The following is a 23,656-nucleotide window of genomic DNA, read 5'->3' as shown; positions in this document are numbered from 1 at the left end:
CGACTGTACGCGCTCGGCCGACCGACCCGCTCCGCCAGTTATATATTTGTATAAATGAATTATTTTAGCGATATTCTTCTTACGGTCTTGTATAAATTGTAGATATTAGGTACGTGCTGATTTGTACTCTATGCGATTGATTTTAAAGTTCAATATCGGATGACTGCTATTGTGGAATCAAAGATTATCTCTTTACGTTGACTAGATTTCGCTGTTGAGAAATTTTACATAATTATTGAATGAGAAACGAAAAGTATAAATTTCTTGATGTGTAAAAAAGATTAAAAATAAATTGTAATTTTTTTTTTTTTGTAAACCGATAAAGTAGGTAATTTCTATCAATTGTATATTCAATGTGTAATTACTAATTATATTAGGTGTATGTATGTCTTAGGAGTCGAATGTAAGCAATTTTGTAAATGTAATGTATGTAATTAAACTGTATGTTTTTATTTTGGTGAGATTGTTCGAAAATTGTAAATCTTTAATTAATAAAAAAAAAAATTGCTTATTTTCCGCTCTGTTATTGATACGTCATTCTGATATTAGTTTAGCAAAGAATGGCAAAACTGAAAAGCTTTTATTATTTTAAGATGGTTACACCGTCTGTGTGTTGTCAGGTTTTGAATCTTCGACGTTGGATTATTTTGATAGGAAAGAAATTAATGAAGATTTTTATCTAGTAAAGTATATCTATTGGGTTATAAAATTAAAAAGAAAATCCCAAGTACAAACGATTTTTAGATTTATCTCGTTATTAATAGAATATGTTGTGTTATTTTCGATGCAACTTTGTACAGTCAACGTCGAGGATTTCTTGAATTCGTCAAGTATTGATTCTGACGTTACAAAGCCTGTCAACACTGACCATGATAATACTATATGAATTTATATTTTAATCACGCATCTGTAAATATTAAGAAATATAACACTAGAATTGAAGCTTTTTATTTAAAGAAAAAGAGACAAATATTGCTTTTTTTTTAAATCGATAACGGGGTTGCTATACTAAATAAAAAAAAAGATCCATTGAATTTTGTAATATGGAGAGAATATGTTTGTATTCCATAAAAATTCTTGGATAAAAATAATATAGGACTGACTTTTTCGTTTCATTATTGTTTTATTTTCGTCTTAATTAATCTGTGATCGCCCATTGGTTAATATTAAAAATCGTATTTCGTAGGAAAAAATCAGTCCTCAAAACAAAGTCACATCTCAATATTTGTTTTATGTTATGTGAATTTGTATTTTATATATTAATATTCATTGTCTCATTTAGGGTATATCGTTGTTTAGTCTGTGGAACTCTGTATTGTCTATGTTTAAAATTAACCCGTTTTCTATCATAAATATAATATATGTTCATCACAACTGTTTGCAACGTAGTTTAAAAAGTAATAACCGGCTTGAACTGGATTCATCTCGCTTGGACTGTAGCGGACAGCAGCTGAGCTCGTGTTTGTATGTCTTTTACACATTTTTTATATTCCGTAACATTATAAGTCTTTTTTTTTAAATTAACTTCATTAAATATTTACTGCAGATTTATTTAATATCTTAACTAACCTAAATTAACTGTAAATGAATGACGTCAGACCTTTTGCGGGCTTTTTTGCAATGCAAGCACAAAATTCTATCCTTTAGTAGGTATTGGCGTTGTTTATATTATTTTATTAACTAATCCAGTTTCACTATCAAAGACTTCTCGACAAGTTTAGTGAGACCTGTTCCTTATGACCAAGGAGTAGACTTAAGTCTCCGCCAGTATATAACAATATATTATGTGCCACGTCACGGCCTCGTAATGTGTTTATATATATGACATAAGTGAAACTGAGTCAGTTAATATTCGTGTCTATAACGTACATACACACATCAGAGAGCGTGTCGCAACGACAGATAATCTATTTGCTTATATCCAAACAAAAAACGATCCAAATTAAACCGATTTTAACCGGTTACAATGATTTGTATTTAGCTTATACCAAATCGAACCGGTTCAAACCAATTTCGCTAACAGCTGATCCCTCATAGCACTGGATTTTTTATGTGTTTACTGATATGCCTCAATGGGATGATGATAATATATTGCTCGTCGTTTTCTATCTCGGAACTAATGACTAACGTCGAATGGCAGGATTGTCCGCTTAACGCACTTATTATTAATATATAAGGCGGGAATTTCACATGTATACACTTAATTTCCAAGTCTATATAAAGTATAAATATTTTATTACAATTAATGTAATTTATATACATTTTTTATTATTAAGATGTCTCGAGAATATTGACGAGGATGTCAAATTTTAAAATACGTGTCTTTTATATCTGTGGTTGGACAAGCTCGCCCAACTAAACGTCATAATAATATTAAAAAATTGTTTTAATTATCTTTGTTCCAAGTTCTCGAGATATCTTAAGATGTAAGTATAAATTATATTAATTTAATAATTATATTAGTAATACTGGAACTCGTTTGGGTGTATGTTTCGAATTCCCGTCTTAAACGAATCTTAAAATTTAATATATTATTGCAATTTATTGTCAGAAGATTTTTGCGCGCCAAAATGTATGTCAAAATGACATTGCTAACTTAACGCGCGGAAATCTTCAAACGTTGAAGTTTATAAAATCAACTGCCAATTCAGTTAGAAGCCAAGAAACTTATCTGGATCGAATTTAGTGTTGCTATGAACAATGCATAACATTTGAAATTGTTGCCAAAATAAATAATTTAAACTATAAATACGAAAGACAAGTGCTTGACGGAGTGACATTTCAAGATGGCGTCTCAGTTTTCGCTGCAGATAAGTTGTTGGCATTGTAAATTGTTAGTTATACGATCATTTGTTATCACAACATTTATTTTTAAAACGTGTTTCGTTTAATCGCTGGTGGAGTTAATTTTTTTACTATCTATTGGTAGTTTTTAGTTTTTTTTTTTATCAGTAAAATAATTAAAATGCAATTTGTTTATAGTATATATGTGTTTTATTGCGCCTGGTACCCTGATTGAAGTGAATATTTGAAAACCTGTCAGAACAGGATGCTTTAGGATAGAGAGCTCATGATTTATCAAAAGGTAGAAAGTTTCAGTGTAAAATGTAGTAACAGCCTGTAAATTTCCCATTTCCAGGCTAAGGACTCCTCTTCCATTAAGGAAAGGGTATGGAACATATTCCACCTCGCTGTTCCAAAGCTGGTTAGTGGAATGCACATGTGGCAGAATTTGATGAAATTACACACATGCAGGTTTCGTCATGATGTTTTCCTTCACTGCCGAGCACGACTTGAATTATTTATTTATTTATGTACCAACATAGTATACAGAAAATTATGTAAATGAAAAATGTGTACAAAGGGATAACTTATCTCTAACAAGAGATCTCTTCCAGAAACCCTGAATCTAGTGGAGATTATTTGTAATACATATTTACGGTGTAGGTACAATATCAATTATTTTATATTATAATATTGAAATAGACTTAACGATAAATGAATATATTACACACTAAATACAAATAAATACATTCAACTTATATAGATACAAAAATATATATATATGTATACATACATATAAAATAAATTAAACTTAAGTGGAAAGAAAGTGTTTATTTATTTATTTATTGCTTTAGAAATACCATCGGCATATTCACAAATCATATTTAGGAAAACAACAAAAGAAAACTTGTACAGTGTGATACACCATTACAGGTATTTAGATTTCACATTTTACAACTTACATGTTAACAAAGGTGACTAAACACTACACTCAAACATTTAATAAAATCTGTGAGAATAAACTTTAAACAAAAAAAAATATCAATACAATAGGATAACAAACAATCTTTGATAACAAAAAGGATATTATAATTATTTGACTTACCAATAACACTAATATTTTTAAATATTAATTACTAACTAAAACAGTATTTAAATTTTTCTTAAAACTATCACTACTTAGTTCGTATATGTCGATGACATGGGAGTCAAGTTAATTGTAGGATCTCATACAACGAATTAATGGCGAAAATTTTCCAACATTTGTGCGATATCTAGGAATGGCGAAGGTGCTTTTAATTGGATACCGAGGAATGGTTTTCGGAACATATAAATTTATTTGAGAAAGTAGCCTTGGAGAGTCTATGGAGTTGTGAATGAGCTTGTGTAAAAACATTAAATCGTTCAGAGACCGTCGTTTCTCCAATGTATCTAGCTTAAAGTATTTTAAACGTGTCACATAGTCTGCTCGATATGGACAGCGCCTGTCTTTACATGCTAAAAATCTTGTAAAACCCTGTTGAATTTTTTCAATGCGACTTTTATAAATTTTGTAACTTGGACTCCAAACTGGTGATGCATATTCGAAAACACTACGAATCAGGGAACGATACAACGTTATAATAGCTTGCTTAACTCTGACTTTAAACGATCTTATTGTAACATTATTGTGGATAATATTGTCTGGAAGAGAGTTCCATAGGCGAGCAGATTAAGCACATACATATAGTATAGTGGTGCTTGCGTGGGCTTGAACCAGAAATCATCGGTTAAGACGCACGCGTTCCAACCACTGGGCCATCAGACCATCTCAGCTCAAGAGATGGCCTAGCTCGGTATAAAATGAGCTGGTTTTAATATTCGAATTCAGAAATTACTTTTGTAACAGATATAAAGACAACTAAACAACTTTGAGCTTGAATCGTAAGTATGGTCACAATGGTGTTTAGTTTTTGGCTCTTATCGAAACTGAGGATTTAACATAAAGCGAACAAAGTTGAGTGGAATATTAGAGTATTTTAATAATAATAATAATAAATAACTTTATTGCACACATAATACAATCAAAGAAAATCACACAGATACAGCAAGAAGCAAACTTAACACTAACATACAAAGCGTGCAAAGGGCGGTCTTATCACTGAACAGTGATCTCTACCAGACGACCCTAAAGCAAGAAGCTTGTAAACTCAACGGGCTAGTGCAAAATAAATCACAACAAAGCAATATAAATACACAATAAATATACATACATACATAACAACTATATATACATACAAGAATAAGATACACACAAATATAAAATAAATAAATAAAGTAAATGATATTGATAATAATTATGATTAACAAGATATAACACACATAGTATAGTATTTTGAATAATGTAATAATAAATATTGGACAACATAACGTACCTGACTCTGACCCCAATGTAAGTAGCTAAAGCAGCTGTTGTGTAATGAGAAGTAACGATGGTACCACAAACGCCATCACGAGACAGCATTGAAAAGTAATGAATGTCTTTCTACAGCGACTCGGGGGGAGTGGCGTACCCATGTAAGCCGGCGCACAGCCGACGCGCCACTCGACACCGCGGAGGACAGTGCTTACCGTCGGGCGCGTCGGCGTTGCAGGCGCCGCCGGCTGCGGCCGCTGTGGGCGCGCGTGCTGCGCGCGCTGGCGCCCGCCGCGCGCCGCGACGACGGCGGCCTGGCCGCGCTCGCGCACCACTACCGCCGGTACGCACCCGACCCGCTCGCAATACGTAGCCTCACTGTGTTTGCTGAGCCAGTGCAGTAGAAACAGTACTTCCATAAGTGTTTTTAATGATATTGACATAAAATATAGACCATTATCGTCCACAGCTACATTCAGAGCACATCAGGCTGGTCTGCGGTTATAGAGTCATGCAGCTTCCTCTCCGAAGCCTTGGACCCGGCGAGGACCCCTCACGTGTTGACTACTTCTGTAAGTTTGCCCGATGATCTAACATTTCCTATACGATATTCAAGAATTATATATATCTAATGTCATCTGTTACTTATGCCTTATGTGTCCTTGACAATGTCCATGCAGATTTTTATTATTTTTAATAGGCTATTTGACAATGCGAAAAATAATGTGTGTGTGTGTAATTTTTAATTTGTCGCGTGACAGAAAATGCTCCTGTTTATGATGACGTCACTTGCTCGTTAACCAAGTTTGCCTACTGTATGTGGATCATATGTGCCACAGATTACAATAGCGGCAAATGACATCACCGATCCCATTGCGGAGCCATATTGTCAAAGTACCGTTTTCGCGCGCTATTTAAATATTGAATTTTAATATGATATTTTTCAGCAAATGTGTACTAGAATTATAAAAATCCACTTTAATTGAGTTCCTCAACCTCTCTATATAAAATGGATTTTAAAAACCAGTCAAATAGTCTGCAAGCAAATACATACTCCATTCTGTATTAGTAAGGATGGCGTTGATTTCTTGACCTTGATCTTTTACACAAATGTATCAATTATCTCGAATTATTTTGTATTTTTTTACTTCCAGCTGACCCTGAGCTGCGTCTGCGCACTGATGGAGCGCGCCATCGTGCTCGTGAACACGCCCGAAGCGACCGCCAACGAGAGGCAGTGGTACAAGTTCCTCAAGAGCCTCGCGAGGGCGCTCAAGAACACGACCCTCATCGTCGCGAAGCCCATACAACCCCTCCCCGAAGCGAAGGTCCTGCATCACATCAAGCAGCTGGAATCCAGGTCGACGATAGAGATCTTGCAGCGAGGTAAGGCGGCGGACTTCGAGCTGACGAAGACGGACGTCTGCGGGCAGCTGGTCCAGCATTTGTGTTGATGTTTGCCCGGGGTGTGTTACGCGCGCACGGTCGAGTGCCTGAGTTGACTGTTGGACTGACGGGAGTTGAATTTATTTCTTATTCTATAGGGAATTGTAGTGCGACACGACTTAGATTCACACAACCAATAGAGACAGCTCCCTATCGCGCCACTCGACGCTATTCGTCGCTATAGACTCTCGCGTCAGCTCGACCCGAGACAGCGAGTGCGTGTAAAGCGACGCGTCGAATTGACGAATATATTAGTTATTGCGTTTGTGCAAAGATCATATTCGCATGAGAAATGAGTATCGATGGTTTGGGACGGCGCGCTCAGTTCGGCTGCGATCGGCTGTGCGACTGTCGCCGATGCGAGCCGAGTCGCGTCGCGCTGCACTCACAGTGTCAAGCGCAGCGCTCGCGAGGCGTCGGCGACTGTACGCGCTCGGCCGACCGACCCGCTCCGCCAGTTATATATTTGTATAAATGAATTATTTTAGCGATACTCTTCTTACGGTCTTGTATAAATTGTAGATATTAGGTACGTGCTGATTTGTACTCTATGCGATTGATTTTAAAGTTCAATATCGGATGACTGCTATTGTGGAATCAAAGATTATCTCTTTACGTTGACTAGATTTCGCTGTTTGTTTTTTTGGTAAGGAAACGAGAAATTTGACATAATTATTGAATGAGAAACGAAAAGTATAAATTTCTTGATGTGTAAAAAAGATTTTTTTTTTGTAAACCGATAAAGTAGGTAATTTCTATCAATTGTATATTCAATGTGTAATTACTAATTATATTAGGTGTATGTATGTCTTAGGAGTCGAATGTAAGCAATTTTGTAAATGTAATGTATGTAATTAAACTGTATGTTTTTATTTTGGTGAGATTGTTCGAAAATTGTAAATCTTTAATTATTAAACAAAAAAAATTGCTTATTTTCCGCTCTGTTATTGATACGTCATTCTGATATTAGTTTAGCAAAGAATGGCAATACTGAAAAGCTTTTATTATTTTAAGATGGTAACACCGTCTGTGTGTTGTCAGGTTTTGGATCTTCGACGTTGGATTATTTTGATAGGAAAAAAATTAATGAAGATTTTTATCTAGTAAAGTATATCTATTGGGTTATAAAATTAAAAAGAAAATCCCAAGTACAAACGATTTTTAGATTTATCTCGTTATTAATAGAATATGTTGTGTTATTTTCGATGCAACTTTGTACAGTCAACGTCGAGGATTTCTTGAATTCGTCAAGTATTGATTCTGACGTTACAAAGCCTGGCAACACTGACCATGATAATACTATATGAATTTATATTTTAATCACGCATCTGTAAATATTAAGAAATATAACATTAGAATTGAAGCTTTTTATTTAAAGAAAAAGAGACAAATATTGCTTTTTTTTTTAAATCGATAACGGGGTTGCTATACTAAATAAAAAAAAGATCCATTGAATTTTGTAATATGGAGAGAATATGTTTGTATTCCATAAAAATTCTTGGATAAAAATAATATAGGACTGACTTTTTCGTTTCATTGTTTTTTTTTTCGTCTTAATTAATCTGTGATCGCCCATTGGTTAATATTAAAAATCGTATTTCGTAGGAAAAAATCAGTCCTCAAAACAAAGTCACATCTCAATATTTGTTTTATGTTATGTGAATTTGTATTTTATATATTAATATTCATTGTCTCATTTAGGGTATATCGTTGTTTAATCTGTGGAACTCTGTATTGTCTATGTTTAAAATTAACCCGTTTTCTATCATAAATATAATATATGTTCATCTCAACTGTTTGCAACGTAGTTTAAAAAGTAAAAACCGGATTGAACTGGATTCATCTCGCTCGGACTAACGCGGACAGCTGAGCTCGTGTTTGTATGTCTTTTACACATTTTTTATATTCCATAACATTATAAGTCATTTTTTTTAAATTAACTTCATTAAATATTTACTGCAGATTTATTTAATATCTTAACTAACCTAAATTAACTGTAAATTAATGACGTCAGACCTTTTGCGGGGCTTTTTTGCAATGCAAGCACAACATTTATCCTATTAACTAAACCAGTTTCACTATCGAAGACTTCTCGACAAGTTTAGTGAGACCTGTTCCCTATGACCAAGGAGTAGACTTCAAGTCTCCGCCAGTATATAACAGTATATTATGTGCCACGTCACGGGAGCGTAATGTGTTTATATATATGACATAAGTGAAACTGAGTCAGTTAATATTCGTGTCTATAACGTACATACACACATCAGAAAGCGTGTCGCAACGACAGATCTATATATATAATCTATTTGCTTATATCCAAACAAAAAACGATCAAAATTAGACCGACTTTAAGCGGTTACAATGATTTATATGCAGTTTATACCAAATCGAACCGGTTCAAACCAGTTTCGCTAACAGCTGATCCCTCAGATTGCACTGGATTTTTTATGTGTTTACTGATATGCCTCAATGGGATGATGATAATATATTGCTCGTCGTTTTCTATCTCGGAACTAATGACTAACGTCGAATGGCAGATTTGTTCGCTTAACGCACTTATTATTAATATATAAGGCGGGAATTTCACATGTATAATTTAAATTTGCAATTATATATAAGTATAAATATTTTATTACAATTAATGTAATTTATATATTTTTTTTATTATTAAGATATCTCGAGAATATTGACAAGGATGTCAAATTTTAAGATACGTGTCTTATTTATCTGTGGTTGGACGAGCTCGCCCAACTAAACGTCATAATAATGTTAAAAAATTGTTTTAATTATCTTTGGTCCAAATTCTCGAGATATCTTAAGATGTAAGTATAAATTATATTAATTTAATAATTATATTAATAATACTGGAACTCGTTTGGGTGTATGTTTCGAATTCCCGTCTTAAACGAATCTTAAAGTTTAATATATTATTGCAATTTATTGTCAAAAGATTTTTGCGCGCCAAAATGTATGTCAAAATGACATTGCTAACTTAACGCGCGGAAATCTTAAACGTTGAAGTTTATAAGATCAACTGCCAATTCAGTTAGAAGCCAAGAAACTTATCTGGATCGAATTTAGTGTTGCTATGAACAATGCATAACATTTGAAATTGTTGCCAAAATAAATAATTTAAACTATAAATACGAAAGACAAGTGCTTGACGGAGTGGCATTTCAAGATGGCGTCTCAATTTTCGCTGCAGATAAGTTGTTGGCATTGTAAATTGTTAGTTATACGATCATTTGTTATCACAACATTTATTTTTAAAACGTGTTTCGTTTAATCGCTGGTGGAGTTAATTTTTTTACTATCTATTGGTAGTTTTTAGTTTTTTTTTATCAGTAAAATAATTAAAATGCAATTTGTTTATAGTATATATGTGTTTTATTGCGTCTGATACCCTGATTGAAGTGAATATTTGAAAACCTGTCAGAACACATTGCTTTAGGATAGAGAGCTCATGATTTATCAAATGTTAGAAAGTGTCAGTGTAAAATGTAGTAACAGCCTGTAAATTTCCCATTTATAGGCTAAGGACTCCTCTTCCATTAAGGAAAGGGTATGGAACATATTCCACCTCGCTGTTCCAAAGCTGGTTAGTGGAATACATTATTTATATTTATATTATAGCAGAATTTCGATGAAATTACACACATGCAGGTTTCGTCATGATGTACACGACGCACGACATGAATTATTTATTTATTTATGTACCAACTGAGTATACAGAAAATTATGTTAATGAAAAATGTGTACAAAGGGATAACTTATCTCTAACAAGAGATCTCTTCCAGAAACCCTGAATCTAGTGGAGATTATTTGTAATACATATTTATGATGTAGGTACAATATCAATTATTTTATATTATAAAATTGAAATAGACTTAACGATAAATGAATATATTACACACTAAATACAAATAAATACATTCAACTTATATAGATACAAAAAAAATATATATATGTATACATACATATCAAATAAATTAAACTTAAGTGGAAAGAAAGTGTTTATTTATTTATTTATTGCTTTAGAAATACCATCGGCATATTCACAAATCATATTTAGGAAAAACAACAAAAGAAAACTTGTACAGTGTGATACACCATTACTGGTATTTACATTTTACATTTTACAACTTACATGTTAACAAAGGTAACTAAACACTACACTCAAACATTAAATAAAATCTGTGAGAATAAACTTTAAACAAAAAAAAAATATCAATACAATAGGATAACAAACAATCTTTGATAACAAAAAGGATATTATAATTATTTGACTTACCAATAACACTAATATTTTTAAATATTAAATATTAATTACTAACTAAAACAGTATTTAAATTTTTCTTAAAACTATCACTATTTAGTTCGTATATGTCGATGACATGGGAGTCGAGTTCATTGTAGGATCTCATACAACGAATTAATGTCGAAAATTTTCCAACATTTGTGCGATATCTAGGAATGGCGAAGGTGCTTTTAATTGGATACCGAGGAATGGTTTTCGGAACATATAAATTTATTTGAGAAAGTAGCCTTGGAGAGTCTATGGAGTTGTGAATGAGCTTGTGTAAAAACATTAAATCGTTCAGAGACCGTCGTTTCTCCAATGTATCTAGCTTAAAGTATTTAAACGTGTCACATAGTCTGCTCGATATGGACAGCGCCTGTCTTTACATGCTAAAAATCTTGTAAAACCCTGTTGAATTTTTTCAATGCGACTTTTATAAATTTTGTAACTTGGACTCCAAACTGGTGATGCATATTCTAAAACACTACGAATCAGGGAACGATACAACGTTATAATAGCTTGCTTAACTCTGATTTTAAACGGTCTTATTGTAACATTATTGTGGAAAATATTGTCTGGAAGAGAGTTCTATAGGCGAGCGGATTAAGCACATACATATAGTATACTGGTGCTTGCGTTGGCTTGAACCCGAAATCATCGGTTAAGATGCACGCGTTCTAACCACTGGGCCATCAGACCATCTCAGCTCAAGAGATGGCCTAGCTCGGTATAAAATGAGTTGGTTTTAATATTCGAATTCAGACATTACTTTTGTAACAGATATAAAGACAACTAAACAACTTTGAGCTTGAAGTAACGAGGCTCTACATTGTAATCCTTAATTAGCTCTAGTGTATCCGTGTAATCTGTGGTATTCATTAATGATTCGCGAAAAAGCCGCTTTGATTGTAAAACGGTCATAATGGTGTTTAGTTTTTAGTTCTTATCGAAACTAAGGATTTAACATAAAGCGAACAAAGCGACGGGTCCCAAGAACAAAATCGTATCTGCGAAATTCCTACTTTACAGTGTGATGGCTTAAAGTTTTGTAAAACTATGTTTATGAATAATTTCGTTTGATGAATAAATTTCGAAGGTTTTTTGATCATTCAATCAAACCAAACAATCAAACACACTACCGTGTAAATGTGTGTGTGTGTGTGTAATGTTATACAGGTTAATAATTAACAATAAAGTCGATTTTGTCTTATTTTTCCATAAGATTTTGTTCTTGGGACCCGTCGAAAGTTGAGTGGAATATGAAAGTATTTTCTATAATGTAATAATAAATATTGGACAACATAACATACCTGACTCTGACCGCAATGTAAGTAGCTAAAGCACCTGTTGTGTAATGAGAAGTAATGATGGTACCCCAAACGCCATCACGAGACAGCATTGAAAAGTAATGAATGTCTTTCTACAGCGACTCGGGGGGAGTGGCGTACCCATGTAAGCCGGCGCACAGCCGACGCGCCACTCGACACCGCGGAGGACAGTGCTTACCGTCGGGCGCGTCGGCGTTGCAGGCGCCGCCGGCTGCGGCCGCTGTGGGCGCGCGTGCTGCGCGCGCTGGCGCCCGCCGCGCGCCGCGACGACGGCGGCCTGGCCGCGCTCGCGCACCACTACCGCCGGTACGCACCCGACCCGCTCGCAATACGTAGCCTCACTGTGTTTGCTGAGCCAGTGCAGTAGAAACAGTACTTCCATAAGTGTTTCAAGTGATATTGACATAATATATAGACCATTATCGTCCACAGCTACATTCAGAGCACATCAGGCTGGTCTGCGGTTATAGAGTCATGCAGCTTCCTCTCCGAAGCCTTGGACCCGGCGAGGACCCCCCATGTGTTGACTACTTCTGTAAGTTTGCCCGATGATCTAACATTCCCTATATGACATTGTCCAGTTGTAGATCTCTATCCCGTCTAATGCTGATATATTCAAGAATTATATATAACTAATGTCATCTGTTACTTATGCCTTATGTGTCCTTGACAATGTCTATGCAGATTTTTATTATTTTTAATAGCCTATTTGACAACGCGAAAAATAAAGTACACATAAATAAAAATGCAATGCTTTTTTAATCTGTTTTATTTTAATTTGTCACGTGACTTGAAAACGTTTATGCAGATTTCTATGATATTTAATATAAAACGTAAAAGTTAACAAACATATATTTCCTATATACAGACTCAATTTTGAATTTATAATATTAGTAAATATGGAGTGGATTTGTTGACCTTGATCATCTTGATAAATATAAATTAAATTAATCATTCAGATACGATTAATAAAGATGGACAAGAGGCGACCTTATCACTAAAACAGCAATTCCAAACATATTATTTGACTTCCAGCTGACCCTAAGCTGCGTCTGCGCGCTGATGGAGCGCGCCATCGTCCTCGTGAACACGCCCGAAGCGACCGCCAACGAGAGGCAGTGGTACAAGTTCCTCAAGAGCCTCGCGAGGGCGCTCAAGAACACGACCCTCATCGTCGCGAAGCCCATACAACCCCTCCCCGAAGCGAAGGTCCTGCATCACATCAAGCAGCTGGAGTCCAGGTCGACGATAGAGATCTTGCAGCGAGGTAAGGCGGCGGACTTCGAGCTGACGAAGACGGACGTCTGCGGGCAGCTGGTCCAGCATTTGTGTTGATGTTCGCCCGGGGTGTGTTACGCGCCACGGGGCTGGGCGGGTCGGTCGAGTGCTGGAGTTGACTGTTGGACTGACGGGAGTTGAATTTATTTCTTATTCTATAGGGAATTGTAGTGCGACACGACTTAGATTCACACAACCAATAGAGACAGCTCCCTATCGCGCCACTCGACGCTATCCGTCGCTGTAGACTCTCGCGTCAGCTCGACCCGAGACAGCGAGCGCGTGTAAAGCGACGCGTCGAATTGACGAATATATTAGGTCATACGATATTACGAGTTATTGCGTTTGTGTAAAGATCATATTCGCATGAGAAATGAATATCGATGGTTTGGGACGGCGCGCTCCGTTCGGCTGCGATCGGCTGTGCGACTGTCGCCGATGCGAGCCGAGTCGCGTCGCGCTGCACTCACAGTGTCAAGCGCAGCGCTCGCGAGGCGTCGGCGACTGTACGCGCTCGGCCGACCGACCCGCTCCGCCAGTTATATATTTGTATAAATGAATTATTTTAGCGATATTCTTCTTACGGTCTTGTATAAATTGTAGATATTAGGTACGTGCTGATTTGTACTCTATGCGATTGATTTTAAAGTTCAATATCGGATGACTGCTATTGTGGAATCAAAGATTATCTCTTTACGTTGACTAGATTTCGCTGTTGAGAAATTTTACATAATTATTGAATGAGAAACGAAAAGTATAAATTTCTTGATGTGTAAAAAAGATTAAAAATAAATTGTAATTTTTTTTTTTTTTGTAAACCGATAAAGTAGGTAATTTCTATCAATTGTATATTCAATGTGTAATTACTAATTATATTAGGTGTATGTATGTCTTAGGAGTCGAATGTAAGCAATTTTGTAAATGTAATGTATGTAATTAAACTGTATGTTTTTATTTTGGTGAGATTGTTCGGAAATTGTAAATCTTTAATTATTAAACAAAAAAAATTGCTTATTTTCCGCTCTGTTATTGATACGTCATTCTGATATTAGTTTAGCAAAGAATGGCAATACTGAAAAGCTTTTATTATTTTAAGATGGTAACACCGTCTGTGTGTTGTCAGGTTTTGAATCTTCGACGTTGGATTTTTTTTGATAGGAAAGAAATTAATGAAGATTTTTATCTAGTAAAGTATATCTATTGGGTTATAAAATTAAAAAGAAAATCCCAAGTACAAACGATTCTTAGATTTATCTCGTTATTAATAGAATATGTTGTGTTATTTTCGATGCAACTTTGTACAGTCAACGTCGAGGATTTCTTGAATTCGTCAAGTATTGATTCTGACGTTACAAAGCCTGGCAACACTGACATTGATAATACTATATGAATTTATATTTTAATCACGCATCTGTAAATATTAAGAAATATAACACTAGAATTGAAGCTTTTTATTTAAAGAAAAAGAGACAAATATTGCTTTTTTTTAAATCGATAACGGGGTTGCTATACTAAATAAAAAAAAAGATCCATTGAATTTTGTAATATGGAGAGAATATGTTTGTATTCCATAAAAATTCTTGGATAAAAATAATATAGGACTGACTTTTTCGTTTCATTGTTGTTTTTTTTTCGTCTTAATTAATCTGTGATCGCCCATTGGTTAATATTAAAAATCGTATTTCGTAGGAAAAAATCAGTCCTCAAAACAAAGTCACATCTCAATATTTGTTTTATGTTATGTGAATTTGTATTTTATATATTAATATTCATTGTCTCATTTAGGGTATATCGTTGTTTAGTCTGTGGAACTCTGTATTGTCTATGTTTAAAATTAACCCGTTTTCTATCATAAATATAATATATGTTCATCACAACTGTTTGCAACGTAGTTTAAAAAGTAATAACCGGCTTGAACTGGATTCATCTCGCTTGGACTGTAGCGGACAGCAGCTGAGCTCGTGTTTGTATGTCTTTTACACATTTTTTATATTCCGTAACATTATAAGTCTTTTTTTTTAAATTAACTTCATTAAATATTTACTGCAGATTTATTTAATATCTTAACTAACCTAAATTAACTGTAAATGAATGACGTCAGACCTTTTGCGGGCTTTTTTGCAATGCAAGCACAAAATTCTATCCTTTAGTAGGTATTGGCGTTGTTTATATTATTTTATTAACTAATCCAGTTTCACTATCAAAGACTTCTCGACAAGTTTAGTGAGACCTGTTCCTTATGACCAAGGAGTAGACTTAAGTCTCCGCCAGTATATAACAATATATTATGTGCCACGTCACGGCCTCGTAATGTGTTTATATATATGACATAAGTGAAACTGAGTCAGTTAATATTCGTGTCTATAACGTACATACACACATCAGAGAGCGTGTCGCAACGACAGATAATCTATTTGCTTATATCCAAACAAAAAACGATCCAAATTAAACCGATTTTAACCGGTTACAATGATTTGTATTTAGCTTATACCAAATCGAACCGGTTCAAACCAATTTCGCTAACAGCTGATCCCTCATAGCACTGGATTTTTTATGTGTTTACTGATATGCCTCAATGGGATGATGATAATATATTGCTCGTCGTTTTCTATCTCGGAACTAATGACTAACGTCGAATGGCAGGATTGTCCGCTTAACGCACTTATTATTAATATATAAGGCGGGAATTTCACATGTATACACTTAATTTCCAAGTCTATATAAAGTATAAATATTTTATTACAATTAATGTAATTTATATACATTTTTTATTATTATGATGTCTCGAGAATATTGACGAGGATGTCAAATTTTAAAATACGTGTCTTTTATATCTGTGGTTGGACAAGCTCGCCCAACTAAACGTCATAATAATATTAAAAAATTGTTTTAATTATCTTTGTTCCAAGTTCTCGAGATATCTTAAGATGTAAGTATAAATTATATTAATTTAATAATTATATTAGTAATACTGGAACTCGTTTGGGTGTATGTTTCGAATTCCCGTCTTAAACGAATCTTAAAATTTAATATATTATTGCAATTTATTGTCAGAAGATTTTTGCGCGCCAAAATGTATGTCAAAATGACATTGCTAACTTAACGCGCGGAAATCTTCAAACGTTGAAGTTTATAAAATCAACTGCCAATTCAGTTAGAAGCCAAGAAACTTATCTGGATCGAATTTAGTGTTGCTATGAACAATGCATAACATTTGAAATTGTTGCCAAAATAAATAATTTAAACTATAAATACGAAAGACAAGTGCTTGACGGAGTGACATTTCAAGATGGCGTCTCAGTTTTCGCTGCAGATAAGTTGTTGGCATTGTAAATTGTTAGTTATACGATCATTTGTTATCACAACATTTATTTTTAAAACGTGTTTCGTTTAATCGCTGGTGGAGTTAATTTTTTTACTATCTATTGGTAGTTTTTAGTTTTTTTTTTTATCAGTAAAATAATTAAAATGCAATTTGTTTATAGTATATATGTGTTTTATTGCGCCTGGTACCCTGATTGAAGTGAATATTTGAAAACCTGTCAGAACAGGATGCTTTAGGATAGAGAGCTCATGATTTATCAAAAGGTAGAAAGTTTCAGTGTAAAATGTAGTAACAGCCTGTAAATTTCCCATTTCCAGGCTAAGGACTCCTCTTCCATTAAGGAAAGGGTATGGAACATATTCCACCTCGCTGTTCCAAAGCTGGTTAGTGGAATGCACATGTGGCAGAATTTGATGAAATTACACACATGCAGGTTTCGTCATGATGTTTTCCTTCACTGCCGAGCACGACTTGAATTATTTATTTATTTATGTACCAACATAGTATACAGAAAATTATGTAAATGAAAAATGTGTACAAAGGGATAACTTATCTCTAACAAGAGATCTCTTCCAGAAACCCTGAATCTAGTGGAGATTATTTGTAATACATATTTACGGTGTAGGTACAATATCAATTATTTTATATTATAATATTGAAATAGACTTAACGATAAATGAATATATTACACACTAAATACAAATAAATACATTCAACTTATATAGATACAAAAAATATATATATATGTATACATACATATAAAATAAATTAAACTTAAGTGGAAAGAAAGTGTTTATTTATTTATTTATTGCTTTAGAAATACCATCGGCATATTCACAAATCATATTTAGGAAAACAACAAAAGAAAACTTGTACAGTGTGATACACCATTACAGGTATTTAGATTTCACATTTTACAACTTACATGTTAACAAAGGTGACTAAACACTACACTCAAACATTTAATAAAATCTGTGAGAATAAACTTTAAACAAAAAAAAATATCAATACAATAGGATAACAAACAATCTTTGATAACAAAAAGGATATTATAATTATTTGACTTACCAATAACACTAATATTTTTAAATATTAATTACTAACTAAAACAGTATTTAAATTTTTCTTAAAACTATCACTACTTAGTTCGTATATGTCGATGACATGGGAGTCAAGTTAATTGTAGGATCTCATACAACGAATTAATGGCGAAAATTTTCCAACATTTGTGCGATATCTAGGAATGGCGAAGGTGCTTTTAATTGGATACCGAGGAATGGTTTTCGGAACATATAAATTTATTTGAGAAAGTAGCCTTGGAGAGTCTATGGAGTTGTGAATGAGCTTGTGTAAAAACATTAAATCGTTCAGAGACCGTCGTTTCTCCAATGTATCTAGCTTAAAGTATTTTAAACGTGTCACATAGTCTGCTCGATATGGACAGCGCCTGTCTTTACATGCTAAAAATCTTGTAAAACCCTGTTGAATTTTTTCAATGCGACTTTTATAAATTTTGTAACTTGGACTCCAAACTGGTGATGCATATTCGAAAACACTACGAATCAGGGAACGATACAACGTTATAATAGCTTGCTTAACTCTGACTTTAAACGATCTTATTGTAACATTATTGTGGATAATATTGTCTGGAAGAGAGTTCCATAGGCGAGCAGATTAAGCACATACATATAGTATAGTGGTGCTTGCGTGGGCTTGAACCAGAAATCATCGGTTAAGACGCACGCGTTCCAACCACTGGGCCATCAGACCATCTCAGCTCAAGAGATGGCCTAGCTCGGTATAAAATGAGCTGGTTTTAATATTCGAATTCAGAAATTACTTTTGTAACAGATATAAAGACAACTAAACAACTTTGAGCTTGAATCGTAAGTATGGTCACAATGGTGTTTAGTTTTTGGCTCTTATCGAAACTGAGGATTTAACATAAAGCGAACAAAGTTGAGTGGAATATTAGAGTATTTTAATAATAATAATAATAAATAACTTTATTGCACACATAATACAATCAAAGAAAATCACACAGATACAGCAAGAAGCAAACTTAACACTAACATACAAAGCGTGCAAAGGGCGGTCTTATCACTGAACAGTGATCTCTACCAGACGACCCTAAAGCAAGAAGCTTGTAAACTCAACGGGCTAGTGCAAAATAAATCACAACAAAGCAATATAAATACACAATAAATATACATACATACATAACAACTATATATACATACACGAATAAGATACACACAAATATAAAATAAATAAATAAAGTAAATGATATTGATAATAATTATGATTAACAAGATATAACACACATAGTATAGTATTTTGAATAATGTAATAATAAATATTGGACAACATAACGTACCTGACTCTGACCCCAATGTAAGTAGCTAAAGCAGCTGTTGTGTAATGAGAAGTAACGATGGTACCACAAACGCCATCACGAGACAGCATTGAAAAGTAATGAATGTCTTTCTACAGCGACTCGGGGGGAGTGGCGTACCCATGTAAGCCGGCGCACAGCCGACGCGCCACTCGACACCGCGGAGGACAGTGCTTACCGTCGGGCGCGTCGGCGTTGCAGGCGCCGCCGGCTGCGGCCGCTGTGGGCGCGCGTGCTGCGCGCGCTGGCGCCCGCCGCGCGCCGCGACGACGGCGGCCTGGCCGCGCTCGCGCACCACTACCGCCGGTACGCACCCGACCCGCTCGCAATACGTAGCCTCACTGTGTTTGCTGAGCCAGTGCAGTAGAAACAGTACTTCCATAAGTGTTTCAAAGGATATTGACATAAAATATAGACCATTATCATCCACAGCTACATTCAGAGCACATCAGGCTGGTCTGCGGTTATAGAATCATGCAGCTTCCTCTCCGAAGCCTTGGACCCGGCGAGGACCCCCCACGTGTTGACTACTTCTGTAAGTTTGCCCGATGATCTAACGTTTCCTATATGATATTCAAGAATTATATATAACTAATGTCATTTGTTAGTTATGCCTTATGTGTCCTTGACAATGTCCATACAGATTTTCATTATTTTTTATAGGCTATTTGACAATGCAAAAAATAAAGTGTCCATAAATAAAAATGCAATGCTTTTTTAATCTGTTTTTTTTTTTAATCTGTCACGTGACTTGAAAACGTTTATGCAAATTTCTATGATATTTAATATAAAACGTTTAATTATAAAACGTAAAATTTAACAAACATATACTTGCTATATACAGACTCAATTTTGAATTTATAATATTAGTAAATATGGAGTTGATTTGTTAACCTTGATCATCTTGATAAATTATCTCGAATTATGTTTTAAATCAAAATTAAATCTTATAAACCAATAAATTAATCATTTAGATACGATTAATAAAGATGGACAAGAGGCGACCTTATCACTAAAACAGCAATTTCAAACGTATTATTTGACTTCCAGCTGACCCTGAGCTGCGTCTGCGCGCTGATGGAGCGCGCCATCGTCCTCGTGAACACGCCCGAAGCGACCGCCAACGAGAGGCAGTGGTACAAGTTCCTCAAGAGCCTCGCGAGGGCGCTCAAGAACACGACCCTCATCGTCGCGAAGCCCATACAACCCCTCCCCGAAGCGAAGGTCCTGCATCACATCAAGCAGCTGGAGTCCAGGTCGACGATAGAGATCTTGCAGCGAGGTAAGGCGGCGGACTTCGAGCTGACGAAGACGGACGTCTGCGGGCAGCTGGTCCAGCATTTGTGTTGATGTTCGCCCGGGGTGTGTTACGCGCCACGGGGCTGGGCGGGTCGGTCGAGTGCTGGAGTTGACTGTTGGACTGACGGGAGTTGAATTTATTTCTTATTCTATAGGGAATTGTAGTGCGACACGACTTAGATTCACACAACCAATAGAGACAGCTCCCTATCGCGCCACTCGACGCTATCCGTCGCTGTAGACTCTCGCGTCAGCTCGACCCGAGACAGCGAGTGTGTAAAGCGACGCGTCGAATTGACGAATATATTAGGTCATATGATATTACACGTTATTGCGTTTGTGCAAAGATCATATTCGCATGAGAAATGAATATCGATGGTTTGGGACGGCGCGCTCCGTTCGGCTGCGATCGGCTGTGCGACTGTCGCCGATGCGAGCCGAGTCGCGTCGCGCTGCACTCACAGTGTCAAGCGCAGCGCTCGCGAGGCGTCGGCGACTGTACGCGCTCGGCCGACCGACCCGCTCCGCCAGTTATATATTTGTATAAATGAATTATTTTAGCGACATTCTTCTTACGGTCTTGTATAAATTGTAGATATTAGGTACGTGCTGATTTGTACTCTATGCGATTGATTTTAAAGTTCAATATCGGATGACTGCTATTGTGGAATCAAAGATTATCTCTTTACGTTGACTAGATTTCGCGGTTTGTTTTTGTTAAGGAAACGAGAAATTTTACATAATTATTGAATGACAAACGAAAAGTATAAATTTCTTGATGTGTAAAAAAGATTGAAAATAAATATTTTTTTTTTGTAAACCGATAAAGTAGGTAATTTCTATCAATTGTATATTCAATGTGTAATTACTAATTATATTAGGTGTATGTATGTCTTAGGAGTCGAATGTAAGCAATTTTGTAAATGTAATGTATGTAATTAAACTGTATGTTTTTATTTTGGTGAGATTGTTCGAAAATTATAAATCTTTAATTATTAAAAGAAAAAATTGCTTATTTTCCGCTCTGTTATTGATACGTCATTCTGATATTAGTTTAGCAAAGAATGGCAATACTGAAAAGCTTTTATTATTTTAAGATGGTAACACCGTCTACGTGTTGTCAGGTTTTGAATCTTCGACGTTGGATTTTTTGATAGGAAAGAAATTAATGAAGATTTTTATCTAGTAAAGTATATCTATTGGGTTATAAAATTAAAAGAAAATCCCAAGTACAAACGATTTTTAGATTTATCTCGTTATTAATAGAATATGTTGTGTTATTTTCGATGCAACTTTGTACAGTCAACGTCGAGGATTTCTTGAATTCGTCAAGTATTGATTCTGACGTTACAAAGCCTGGCAACACTGACCATGATAATACTATATGAATTTATATTTTAATCACGCATCTGTAAATATTAAGAAATATAACACTAGAATTGAAGCTTTTTATTTAAAGAAAAAGAGACAAATATTGCTTTTTTTTAAATCGATAACGGGGTTGCTATACTAAATAAAAAAAAGATCCATTGAATTTTGTAATATGGAGAGAATATGTTTGTATTCCATAAAAATTCTTGGATAAAAATAATATAGGACTGACTTTTTCGTTTCATTGTTTTTTTTTTTCGTCTTAATTAATCTGTGATCGCCCATTGGTTAATATTAAAAATCGTATTTCGTAGGAAAAAATCAGTCCTCAAAACAAAGTCACATCTCAATATTTGTTTTATGTTATGTGAATTTGTATTTTATATATTAATATTCATTGTCTCATTTAGGGTATATCGTTGTTTAGTCTGTGGAACTCTGTATTGTCTATGTTTAAAATTAACCCGTTTTCTATCATAAATATAATATATGTTCATCACAACTGTTTGCAACGTAGTTTAAAAAGTAAAAACCGGATTGAACTGGATTCATCTCGCTTGGACTAAAGCGGACAGCTGAGCTCGTGTTTGTATCTCTTTTACACTTTTTATATTCCATAACATTATAAGTTTTTTTTTTTAAATTAACTTCATTAAATATTTACTGCAGATCATAATTAACGATTTATTTAATATCTTAACTAACCTAAATTAACTGTAAATGGATGACGGCAGACCGTTTGCGGGACGTTTTTGCAATGCAAGCACAAAATTTATCCTATGGTAGGTGTTGGAGTTATTTACATTATTTTATTAACTAATCCAGTTTCGCTATCGAAGACTTCTCGACAAGTTTAGTGAGACCTGTTCCTTATGACCAAGGAGTAGACTTAAGTCTCCGCCAGTATATAACAATATATTATGTGCCACGTCACGGCCTCGTAATGTGTTTATATATATGACATAAGTGAAACTGAGTCAGTTAATATTCGTGTCTATAACGTACATACACACATCAGAAAGCGAGTCGCAACGACAGATAATCTATTTGCTTATATCCAAACAAAACACAATCCAAATTAAACCGATTTTAACCGGTTACAATGATTTAAATACAGTATACACCAAATCGAACCGGTTTAAACCAGTTTCGCTAACAGCTGATCCCTCAGATTGCACTGGATTTTTTATGTGTTTACTGATATGCCTCAATGGGATGATGATAATATATTGCTCGTCGTTTTCTATCTTGGAACTAATGACTAACGTCGAATGGCAGAATGGTTCGCTTAACGCACTTATTATTAATATATAAGGCGGGAATTTCACATGTATACACTTAATTTGCAAGTCATATATAAGTATAAATATTTTATTACAATTAATGTAATTTATATATATTTTTTTATTATTAAGATGTCTCGAGAATATTGACAAGGATGTGAAATTTTAAAATACGTGTTTTTTTATCTGTGGTTGGACGAGCTCGGCCAACTAAACATCGTAATAATATTAAAAAATTGTTTTAATTATCTTTGTTCCAAGTTCTCGAGATATCTTAAGATGTAAGTATAAATTATATTAATTTAATAATTATATTAGTTATACTGGAACTCGTTTGGGTGTATGTTTCGAATTCCCGCCTTAAACGAATCTTAAAATTTAATATATTATTGCAATTTATTGTCAAAAGATTTTTGCGCGCCAAAATGTATGTCAAAATGACATTGCTAACT

The 23,656-nt window shown here is 34.7% G+C and overlaps 3 protein-coding genes across 3 annotated transcripts; all 3 read left to right on the top strand.

The window, feature by feature from the left end:
* The first annotated feature begins 2,017 nt into the window (after positions 1-2,017).
* LOC124541832 lies at positions 2,018-8,680 on the top strand. Its single transcript, XM_047119741.1, has 4 exons — positions 2,018-3,205; positions 5,315-5,522; positions 5,649-5,751; positions 6,334-8,680. The coding sequence occupies exons 1-4, from the start codon at positions 3,172-3,174 to the stop codon at positions 6,631-6,633; spliced, it is 645 nt and encodes a 214-aa protein (XP_046975697.1). The 5' UTR covers positions 2,018-3,171; the 3' UTR covers positions 6,634-8,680.
* A 1,494-nt stretch (positions 8,681-10,174) lies between these two features.
* On the top strand, positions 10,175-16,020 carry LOC124541831. The gene is made up of 4 exons (XM_047119740.1): positions 10,175-10,223; positions 12,352-12,559; positions 12,686-12,788; positions 13,289-16,020. Exons 1-4 carry the CDS (start codon positions 10,190-10,192, stop codon positions 13,586-13,588), a joined length of 645 nt encoding a protein of 214 aa, XP_046975696.1. The 5' UTR covers positions 10,175-10,189; the 3' UTR covers positions 13,589-16,020.
* A 300-nt stretch (positions 16,021-16,320) lies between these two features.
* On the top strand, positions 16,321-21,357 carry LOC124541829. The gene is made up of 4 exons (XM_047119738.1): positions 16,321-17,239; positions 19,350-19,557; positions 19,684-19,786; positions 20,302-21,357. Exons 1-4 carry the CDS (start codon positions 17,206-17,208, stop codon positions 20,599-20,601), a joined length of 645 nt encoding a protein of 214 aa, XP_046975694.1. The 5' UTR covers positions 16,321-17,205; the 3' UTR covers positions 20,602-21,357.
* The last annotated feature ends 2,299 nt before the right edge of the window (positions 21,358-23,656 follow it).

Source organism: Vanessa cardui, chromosome 29 (assembly GCF_905220365.1).
Source record: "Vanessa cardui chromosome 29, ilVanCard2.1, whole genome shotgun sequence".
NCBI classification, from domain to species: Eukaryota; Metazoa; Arthropoda; class Insecta; order Lepidoptera; family Nymphalidae; genus Vanessa; species Vanessa cardui.
This window is presented reverse-complemented; position numbering and strand designations above follow the sequence as displayed.